The 11,376-nt window shown below is 41.2% G+C and overlaps 1 protein-coding gene across 1 annotated transcript in view; it reads right to left on the reverse strand.

Moving 5' to 3' along the window:
• Window positions 1-6,009: 6,009 nt before the first annotated feature.
• Window positions 6,010-11,376, reverse strand: part of EVC (Ellis van Creveld syndrome) — a gene marked incomplete at its 5' end in the record, with an annotated part of 50,007 nt that continues 44,640 nt past the window's right edge. The window contains 5 exons of the mRNA XM_010158972.1: window positions 6,010-6,091; window positions 7,099-7,210; window positions 8,392-8,485; window positions 8,751-8,877; window positions 10,790-10,898. Coding sequence (XP_010157274.1) covers window positions 6,010-6,091; window positions 7,099-7,210; window positions 8,392-8,485; window positions 8,751-8,877; window positions 10,790-10,898 — 524 coding nt within the window. The remainder of the gene's footprint in view (window positions 6,092-7,098; window positions 7,211-8,391; window positions 8,486-8,750; window positions 8,878-10,789; window positions 10,899-11,376) is intronic.

Below are 11,376 nucleotides of genomic sequence, written 5' to 3' on the forward strand. Positions count from 1 at the left end.
TCTCCCAAGACCTTCAAGACTGCATCTATTTTGCTTGAAATGGTAGTTGATTGCCGTCAGCTTCATCTGTAGTACAGAGCTGGTATGCAGTGCTCGCTCCAGTTTGACCTAAGCTGTACTGGACTTCATACTGGTTTCCTTGAACAATGCGTGCTTCAGGTAAGGTGAGGAAAGCAGAATTGTTTTCTCCATGAGCGTGAAGGAAATGCTTTCTCCTTGTCTTTCTGACTCTCACAGTAGGTAAAGAAACTTCTTCCATCACATTTTACTTGTCTGATTGTGTTGCAGATGCTGTGGGAGGCGTGGGCTATGGTGGAGGACAGGGTGCTACGAAAATAAGCAGGTCAGCAAAACATGTCCCCCTGGTCTTGTACCATTTTGCTTTTGTTTACACTACAAACCTGCACCGGGAAACCTTGTAGTACCACGGTGCCAGAGGAACGGGTTGCATGACCACTTGGCTAGGGTCCATCCTTTCCAAGCAGCACTAAATTACATTGGCACAGGGCATGTGTGGGCACACCAGACACATGTGGGACATAAAGGTTTTGCAGAGTAGCCTACCTGAAGCCTGTTTTATTCTGAAGCCAGTATGCTATCACTTCCAGCTTGCCTGGGAAAGGAACTGGTACTCTGGAAAAGTCCATTTTGGTCAGCTTGGTCTGAAAACTTGGCAGCAGATCTGAATAGCCAGCTTTTGCTTTGGCCTGGATCTGAACCAGTGAAGCAACACTGCAATTCAGCCTGCAGTGCACTGAACTGATTGCTCCCAAAATAAAAGAAAAATAAAGCTTTTAATGAACAGTCCCACATGCTAAGGATTCAGATTCATGTTTCCTATTGCCTGGAGAGTGCCCTCAGCCCTAGGCTTGCTTGCTCACTTTGCTCAGGTATTTATATGAAGTAAAATAACTTGCTCACTTGGTGCTTCAGATTTTCTATATGAAGTAAAATAACGCTATCAGAGAAGCCTGAGGACAACCTGCCCTGGAATAACCCACAGCCCAGCAGGTAAGACAATCCTGAAATGCCAAGTCTCCAACTCCACTGTCCTTTTCCAACCCATTTATTATGAGTGTTGACAGAGCCAGCAACAGTTCTGGTAATCTAATCCTGACAATACAAATAAAGCCGTGGAACTAAGTAGCAAGTTTGACATAGTACGAAAATTTGGGAACTGCTGGTTAGCAATTCCCTTAGTGATTTTCTTGCGTGTTTGTGCAAGCCACAGTGTCTGCTCACCTCAGAGTAAAACTTCTACTCAGTCTATGAGGCTTGCCATGCTTGAGGTGTCAGAAATTACTGTTGTGTAACTAGTACTGACAGATACACTTTTCCTACACGCTAAACAACAAGCACCCTACACCTAAGGACCCTTTGCCTACAAGCTAGTCAAGATCTACTGTTGTTAACATGCATTTATTTTTCCAAGGTGCAGTGTTGGTGAATAAACAGTGTGGGTGTTTGCGAGACAGTTCACGGTTCAGTGCTCCTGTGTGAACAAGACTGCGCTTGTCAGGTCAATGTAACTCTGATAGGATTTCTCTGAGGAGAAACATGCTAGCGTGCCTGCGATGTTCATGAACACCCACAGCCTCACTGCTGCTCCTGTGCTGCTGCTGAGCGACAGCCTGCAGGGAGCCTGTGGTCCCATGCCCGAGGCTCTCCACTCTGGACAAGCAATACTACCTGGATCTGATTTAACCAGCTTTTTTTTGGAGCACAGGTAGGTTACTGCATGGTCACCAGGTGAGGTGAAGGAGGTCTCACTTGGGTGGTTACTGTGCTATACCGTCGGAGAGCTGGCACATGCCATTGCTCATGAGCGTTTGAAACAAAGCAAGGTAAATGCTGCTGGAGGCCTATTTCACAGCAATGCTGTTTCCCTGCATTGCTAGAAAAATAAAACAATAGCACTAAATAGAATGTGGATTAGCTGGTGATCCTGAATACATCTACAGAATAGGAAACTGTACTTGAGTGTGTGCCCCTGTAAGAGCACCAAGCTGGGAGATGTTCCATTTGTGAACTTGTGGGTGGGGAGCTGCTGTTAACTGCAAGAAGCAAGCAGTGCAAAGCTTTCATGTGTTTTGAATTTTCAAGCTTCTAAAAATTTGCGGCAGGGGTATGAACTTTTAATACCTAATACAGTCCTAACAATCTAAAACTGCTCTTCCGGATTGCCATCTGCAGACCCCTTAACTGACCAGTCTGAGGATGATCTCTGTCAATCAGGTGATGAGGAAGAGGAGGCGAGATCCATGGATTGTTTTCTGAGTGATAGTTTGGACCAGTTCATCTTGTGTTAGTTGTCTGCTATAGAGCAATGCAGTTACATGTTTGAATTATAGTGTTTGTAGTAAAAGCTGGTAATTAAGATGCTAAGACTGTGCCAAAACTGACAGCTGTCCCAGTCATTAAATGTTTCTCTTAGTAATACACTGATCTTCATCCTCAAGATCAAAAACTGCAGACTGGATCAGGTCAGATGACCATGTTCTCTTGGTTCCAGTAGCTAACAACATACGCTTATGGGAGACCAAAAGAACAAACATATGATGCCAATAGTACTCTGAGTGTTTCCCTCATTTCCAATGCCTTCTAATTTCTTGAGAAGTAGATCTTTGCACTTGGTTGCTGCCTGGATTTTTCTCCCATGAATTTATTTGCCAGGATGCTTTTAATCCTATGTAAAATCTTGGCATTTATTCCTGAAGCAAGGAGTTGCACAGCTTAACTCACAATGACAAAGTGCCTCCTTTTGACTCTGTTGTCACTGTCAAGCTAGTCTGCGTGGTGTATCTCCTGAGGTATTTGCAGTGATATGGGTGGTTAGGTCGCAGCACGTCACCTCTCCTGCCCCATCCCTGGCCAATGGCATATTCTGTAATTTTCTAGCACAGTGAGATGTACATGCAAGGCTGTCTTTAAATGTCTAGTCATACATAGTCAAACATGCTTTAAAAAGCTTTAAGCTTAGCAGCTTCTTCCTCACAACTGGAAGTAAGCCAACCTGCAATCAATCAGTGACTGCAGCACTTCTTCAGCTGGCAGGGTCCAGACCTTGTCCCCTCTCCTGATGCTCTGCAGAGCACCAGTGGCCACAGCTGCGAGGTGCTGAGAGCTGGAGCTCTCCCAGTGCAAAGCCAATTCCCAGATGGCACAGGGCAGGCTGGGCAGCTGCACACTAAGCCCTTCATAGTCTGTGCTGAACACATAGAATATACATTTCTTCAGATGGAAGAAACATGACCAAAAAGCTGCTATGTATAAGGATCTCTGGATGTCAGAATGGCTCCCAAAGACTGCTGTAGATGCTGTGATGGAGTGAGTGAAGGTGCTAACCTCGTGCTTGCCCTGGTATTGGGTTACAGTGTGCACAGGCTCGATCTAAGGACCTTCATGCGTGATTTACACTTAGAAGTGCTTATTTATGTCAGGAATGAAACTGCCTGCATTGCACAGGTTCTGGCACCAGCTAAAGGTCCTAAGTGCAAGTCTTCAGTTGCACATCTCTTTGGGGTGGTCCAGGCTGCCTTTCAGCAAGACTTCTGCATGGCAAGGCTTTGCACATTTTTCTACAGCAGAGAGAGACCATTGAGATGGGCTTTTTTGATTCTTTCATGATAAACAATGCACACAGCTACTCTAACACCATGCCTAGAATTTGTTTGAGCTACACCCTTGCCATAACACTGTGAGTGAGGCTGAACACAATCATGAACTGTTGCAATAGTTGTTACTCTTGATATTGAAAAAGGGAGGAAGGAAAAAAAGCGCATGGCATTTTTTTTCCCCAAATTTCTGCAGCATTTTTGATATGTACCTGTACAGCATGATCAAAGTATCACCTGGCGTCCAGCCTCCTACTCAAAGCAGGGCTAACTTCAAAGTTAGGCTGATCAGGACCTTGTCCAGCTGAGTTGAAATACTCCAAGGATGGATATTCTGCATCTTCTCTGAATCATCTGCTCCAGCGATTCACCCATTTCATGCTGAGAATCCTGTCATCCTGATGAGTAGTTGGAACTTCTGTGCTGAAACTTGTGACTGTTGCAATGAGTTGTGCCTGTTTGGCTGGTGATAAAGTATTTCAGAGTCTCATGAAAAAGTCTCACTCAGTACTTCTGTGTTGCCTTTGAAATAAGCAGTCACATGGATTTAAACTGAACTGAGAGGCCAGAGGTAGGGGGGAAAAAAATGAAAAATCACTCTGTAATGACTATGACAGGAGTTGGGAGGGAGATCTTCAGCATCAGGATCCAGATACTGACAGTTACTATGATTAAAAAAAAACAAACCATAACAAACTTTGAACAGTGCTCAACTGAAAAGCAACTGTTGTGAGCTGAGCTTGGCCTTTGCTACACTTATTTCTTGGTCTAGTAAAGCTCTTTCTTGTTCAATCTCTGCATCACTGACTGGGAGTGATGTTAAGTGCCATGACATGCATGAAATCTGCACATGACGTCGAATAGGACAGTGAACCCATGGAATACTCAAGGAGACTGAGAAGTTGGTAACAGGGGCAAGAGAAGCGGGTGTTTTGCCAGGAAGCTGATGTGACTGTGTGGGAGAAGAAATGCCCATTTGTCAGCTCCAGCGCAGAGATGCCGGGCAGGTGGAGCGGCCACAGCGCCAGACAGGGAGGTGGCTGGGGCAGTGGAGACTCGCGGGGGTTCCTCTGAGAGCCAGCACCCTCCCTGGCTCCTTCCCGTTGCTCCCTGCCTGTCGCGCCTCCACCAGCAAGGGGATGAAAACCCCACTAGCTGCCCAGGAGAGGGCACTGCTGCCCTGCTTTTGGGATAATCTGAACCTTTCCACGTTTTCTAAGGGAGAGAAAAAGCCATTTCAGTCCTGCCAGCCAAAGGAGTCACAGTGCATCCGGGGAGACCCCTCTCGGTAATCAGAAACCTGTCTTGGGTGATTAGAGACCCTGGTCGGGTGATGAGAGATCAGCTCAGGTAATTAGAGACCCAGATCGGGTGATTACACTGTGATGGGCATCGCTGCTGTGCTGCATGGTGTGAAATATATAATCTCTTAATAGTAAAAGCTTCCTTCTCGCTATCTATATGGAGTGCACTGCAAAATTACAACGTTCAGAGGTTAACAGTTAGCAAAATGTAAGTTCATTTTAAAAAGACAGGAAATTTTTATTTCATGAGAGCTGAGAGATTGCTGAAGTGGGGCAATTTATTAGACAATACAGGTGCTCTGTACAGCCAGTAAGAACTAGCTGCTTTGCATAACAAGAAGAATTCCAGTAAGAAACATAATGAGCATAACAAAGTATGTTGGAAACAAAAGAGTGTACTTAAGGAAGAAGACTAGAAACTGAAGTATAAAAACCAAAACAGTAAACCATTTTTTTCTCATTCTTCCTAAAAGTAATAAATCTGAAACAAATGCAGAGAAATACATTTAAAAAAAAATCTTTGTGCAGATTTAAAAAAGCATACATAGCCTTGGAAGCCCTAAAATACAAAAGGAGACACCAAATGTAATCTTTTGATGTACCAATACCATCTGAAATCTGTTTACATATTCTTTACTTTTTTATCTATTTTTGTTAGCCCAAAGCAGCAATCACAAAATACTGAGACCCGATTTAGGGCTCAAAAGCAAATGGTACATCATTATTGTAATGAAACCATACTGCGATACACCGACCTGGTGCGGATCTGTTCTCCTGAGAGCACACTTTCCTCAGGTATATTCCTCATCTAAAACTATCATCTCCCCTCCACATTCCCCAAGCAGTCTGAAAGAGCTTACGTTAAAGACTTCCCTGTTCACCCTTACCATAACCTAGTGGGAATGTTTTATTAACAGCTAAAGGAAGTCTGGGTTGATTCCTGGTCTGCAGCTAAAGAAAATTTCTTAGTTATTATTGATCTTCTTCGTTGTTCCTCAGTAAAGCAGCTCAGTAAGTGTTTATAGCTGCTGAGATTCCCCAGAAGAATGCTTTGGTAGTCTGTGTTCAGACAGCTCATATAAATGCTTTTACTACCTGTTGCCCCTTTTATTTAGCATCTTTGAGTTTTTCCTTGGTTCAGTCTCCCCTTCCTGTGGACTCTGTAACCTCTCTCTGAAAGAAATAAGAAAAATAAAACAAAATTGTAGACAGAGTTTTTCAAATGCTACAATTCTCTCTTAAACTGAATTAACGTTGACATGAGAAGAAAGGCACTTGCTATATAATTATAACTTCTGCACTAGCTGGTTTCAGCTGCCTCTGCTGAGGCTGCCAAAGCAAAGTTGCATAAAGATAAACGTTCCTTTGTTTGGTCCCTGTTCCCTACATTGTTGGCTGTGGGAAAGGAGTGTGTGAAAAGGGTTGATGCCATCAGGGAAAGGAGCCATCTCCTGAAGTCAGTTGCAGGCTGAGGTCACTCAGGGGATAAATACTTTTCCCCAAAGGCCTGTGGCTCCTGAGAACCAACTGCTTGCTCTGCCTGTCAACAGGATTTTCTCTGCTCAATATATCAAGCCCCAGCGACCAGCTGGCTAGTTTGATCTGCCCGTAGTAATCAGCTGGCATCTTTCAGGTTTGTAGCCATTTCTTCTCCTCTAGTTAGCACCCCAGCATAAGCCAACTCAAACATCTATCAAGAAAAATCATTGTTAGAGCTGCTACCCTTGTCAACCAAAGACTGGCGCTTGCCTTTGTTCCTGAAATAAAGGTGGAAGTTGAAAGCCTAAATACCACAGACCATATTTTGGCTGCTACATGTCAGCCTAGTTCCACTGGATTCACTTGTCTCTGCTGATTTATGCTGTCTGTGACTCAGGTTTTAAAAAAACTAATTAAAGGAAATTTGGAAACAGTATTTCTCATTTCTCTACCTAAACCCAAAATTATTTATAAAATACATAGCAACACAGACAAGCAAACTCAGATCATTTTCCTAAATTTAAAAAAGAGTATGGGGAAAGAAGAGGTCAAGTACATGTAAAAAGTAACTGCTAAGGAAGAAGCTCAGCTAGTGTAGGGATTGTAGTTTGGGTTTGATTGACATACCTGCTTATGAAGTAGATTTTGTACTGCATTTTCTAAATAATTTTTCACATACCATTTTTTAGCCTCTACTGTACCTGCATAAGCCAGAAGTCAGTCCAAGGGGCTCTTGAATATTTTCATGACAATCATCTTTGTCTGCTGATTCTGGTGACTGAAAGGTCTTTCTTTTTGAGTTTGCTTTTTCCCCTGAATTTCCAAATGCATGTAGATTAAATAAGAAAAGAATCACATATAGTAGAGCTTGTTTGGTTTTCATTAACCTAAAGCAAAAAAACACACTCTAACACTTCATACGTTCATGTTGTTATTCTAAGGAAATCATTCCACTTTACATTAGTCTAGCAGACTGTTTTTTTACCACTGGTTAGTTCTCACAGAGCAGACCTTGAACTTTGACACTTGCTGAACACTGAAATAAGTTTCCATGAGGTGCAACAGTTTAAAGCCCTATCATATTTTCTTAGCAGGTAATTGAAAATGGCTTTTTACTACCAGCAAACAGAAGAAAAGCTATTTCATAATTTCATGTGATTTGAATCAGAACAATCTCATGTTAAAAAGTCCTGAGGGCCCTGAGCTAAGCTTCCACATGTATCCCTGGGGTCACAGTGCCTACCAGGGCAAACAGCTCTGCATGGCTGAGACAACCGACTGGGGAGAGAGACTTCAAAATTGTCCAGGTGAGTGAGCTGCTTTTCCTTTTCAGGCACCAATCTCACCTTTCAGCATCTTTCAAGTGGAATGGCACATGTTTCATTCTGATAATGACAGAAGGATTACATGGCTCAAAGGCTAAGAATTTGCATGCTCCACCCCAAATGTGGATCAGGAAACACAAATGCTATTCTAACAATTTGCCCCTAAGTATCTCTTGAATAATTAATCAGACTAATTTGTTAAAACTGCAGTAAATTAATATTTCAAGTTTCCTGATTTAGTAAGACTTTACTTTTGAGTATGTGTGCAGGAAGGTGATTTTTCCATTCTACCAGAATGAAAGCTCCTCCCAGGGACTTAGCGACTGAGGTGAACAGTGTCGTTTCTACAGAACATGATAAAGACATGAAAAATAATTTTGGTTTGAGCAAGGTATTTGATACAATGCGATACAATATTTGATCGAATTTGATACAATGCGATCTATCGGCAAAAGGACTGCTCTGGAGTGAGGAACGGTCATACTTTTCCGTAGTTGTGCTACTGGTGAGCTGGGAGACATTGGAATTGCCTTACTTATTTACATCCCAACTAGGGAAATGGCAACAATGAAAAATCTCTCCTGGAACTCCATTGTGTTATACTGCAAAATAACACACTGATGTGTGGAATGATGTGGAGTTTTTTTAACAATTTGGGATTGTACCAACCTGCTCGCTTGCTCTTTTTGGAAGGTTGCTTCTTCGCAGCCACTGGAACTCGGGCCAGCACAGCCAACTCACTCACAAAGTCCTGCTCTGCCCCCTGCACACAAGCATAAACCAGAAGTCAGTTAATACAACAAGCTTGATTCTGGGTTATGTTATTCTACATGTGGCATCACAAAAAAGGCATATGTCATTGCAGAAACACAGGAAACAATATACTTGGCATCAGGGAAGCGCTTCCTATAAGACAATGATGAATCTTACCACTTATTTCAACTAGGACAGCCAAGAGACCTTTACAACCTGTTCAATGTTTTGCCACAGCCTGCTTCAGATCCATGAGTCATTTAACTCTGATTTACCCATAGCTGATTCTCCAACTCTGTTTCTAGGTGATGCAATCTCAGCAGCTTCTGTTTCAGAGACTCCAGACGAATTTGCTGCTGCAGTTCAAACTGAGTCAAAAATTTGTTTTGCTGCAGCACCATCCTGGTCAAGAGAAATTTAAAATTACCAATGTTGTTCAGTTCAAGGAAGAAATACAATCATGGCAAAGTATATTTAGAAGATCTTGTAGTAAGAAAGGCCACCCTTTAATGTTTCCGACCACCCAGTTTCTGCTGGGACAAAAGGTGTTGTGGTAGATTTACTTATTTTAATAACCTGCCTTGGATCTCCATGGGATACAAGCTCCTGTCGGAGGTAGGAATTACAGCAGGAGTTTGGGTTGTCCATGTGGACAACCTGGAGTTCAGCTCTAATGTTGAAGTCTGCTTTCAAAACAATTCTGTGTTTCTAAACTCAGCTTTACTGTCTGCTTGCCAAAGAGACAAGCTGTTAGAAGATCAGGTGGGAGGATAAGGAATTAAGAATCAGGCATTTCATTCAGGGCTCTTCAGTACCAGATTGAGACTGAGCCAGAAACATGGTAATTCAAAACTTAGCAATTAGGAGCATTGACAACTATATTCTTTGCTTATTTAGCTGGTTAAAGATTAATATTAATACAGCAGAACCTGAATGGCTGCAACTTAGCTGAATCTGTACTTCTTCTGATCTCTTGCCTGATCTACCTTGAAGCAATGCTGTCAATCACCCATCAAATTCCTCAGGGAAGGAGATAACACAAATTGTTTCTGACATCTACACATAATAAAGTTGCTGTTGTAATGGCCAATGCTTACAGGGGGTTAGCTTTCAGAAATTTGCTTTTTGAACTCATACTCATAACCTTGAACTAAGGGTAAAAGGAAATAAAACAATCTATGTGGAGTTTAATAGGAGTTAGACAAATTATTGGAAATTCTGTCATTAATTTACACAGGACCGGGATTCAACTCTGTAAAAAATCATAAAGACAATAGGAAAATGTGTTCAATTATTAATGGCTATGACCAGCTTAGACACTGAATAGTTACATTCTTCAATACCATATTTCTGCTTGTATGAAGGCAAATTTCATTGTATTTTGGTTTAAGACACTAGAATAGATTATGGGAGAAAAAATTGAGACAACAGCTAGAAGTAAATTTATATGTCAGAATAAACTATAAACTTTATAATTAATAGCTAACAGATCTTTTATGAAGCCTTTTAGTACATGAATCCATTTCTATACTAATTCAAACAAAGATGAAAAACGGAAAGTGGGCAATGATTTATTTTAATTTAGAAGTATCAGCATGTCTAAAAAAAGAATCATCCTCTTTACAATGTCAAAATTGCACATGCTGTGTTGTTCTGGATAATAAACTAAGAGTAAAGAAATACAATGATTTAAAAATGCGTCGTGCATGCCAAGTCATATAGCTTTTTATGACAACTTATTCCTTTGGAATTGCAGTGCTTTTTGTCTGTACTCTAAGTTTCATAAAATCAGAAATAAATTAAATATGATTTTGATTTAATTAACATTAGAAAGATTCTACTCTAAATTTAGTGCAAGTAATCTTGATCGTCCAAGGCATTCATTGAAATCTTCTTGCCATTTTTAGCATACATTTTATACTTCAAACATTTTCTCTTTGTTATGGTATATGTTTACTCAACAGCAAACGAACAAACACTTTTGATATCCAAAGCAGAAAAGATGGAACATAATGAATTAGACAGCACCAGTTCCTATCCTACATTTATGTCAATTTATTTTAAAATTTGGCATATGTTTTGGCATTGTTTTTCATTCTCTCTTTGCAAAATCTATATGTATAGTTCTTCAGTCTGTAATTAATAAGTATCAAAAAGATGAGTAATTCTCTGAGATCAAAAGGTAGACATAATTTGGCAACAAATATTTCTTTTCCATCAAAGACAAAACCAAGACCTTTATTCAGCTAGTCAGTTATGTAGATCTGCAAACACATATTTACGTAGAGCCGGCAGTGCTGCTGCCTGCTCTTACCTTTGATGGAAGGTGGATGATACGTCCAGGAGGCCTTTGAGCTGTTTTTCCTTCAGTGCCAGTTCATTCTCTTGTTTCTTCTTAGGTCTGTTCCTTTCACCTCTTTCTGCTGAAATAATGTTTTTGTCAAAACTTCTGCTCAAAATTGCAAACTGAGTTGTGGCAACCGTAGAATTTATGTTTTGCCTCACCATAAATTAACCACTGTTCTAGACAGTCTTTCCAAAGTTACTGTTCCTTAAGGATACCAAGCACTTCTTACACACTTTTGCTCTGTCACTGTGATCTGTTGCATGGAGCTGAGATGGTAATGTCACTGAAGTCCTATTCTCATCTACTGCTAGGTTAACTGATCTACATGGAATTCAAAGCAGAAATTTTATGAAAAGACCTTGATGCCTGTTAGAACAGTAATACCTAAACAAAAAATGCAATATAAAGAAAACCTCCATTCAGAGGCCGCTTAGTCCTAGGAATGCTTAACTTCACTAGATGTCCCCTCATTTGACAGCGAAGTACATTTGCATATGACCATACTCTGCAAGTAACTTGGTGCTTATCTGCTGACTAGGCTCCTGACTCTTTCC

Source organism: Eurypyga helias, unplaced genomic scaffold (genome assembly GCF_000690775.1).
Source record: "Eurypyga helias isolate BGI_N326 unplaced genomic scaffold, ASM69077v1 scaffold31549, whole genome shotgun sequence".
Lineage (NCBI taxonomy): Eukaryota > Metazoa > Chordata > Aves > Eurypygiformes > Eurypygidae > Eurypyga > Eurypyga helias.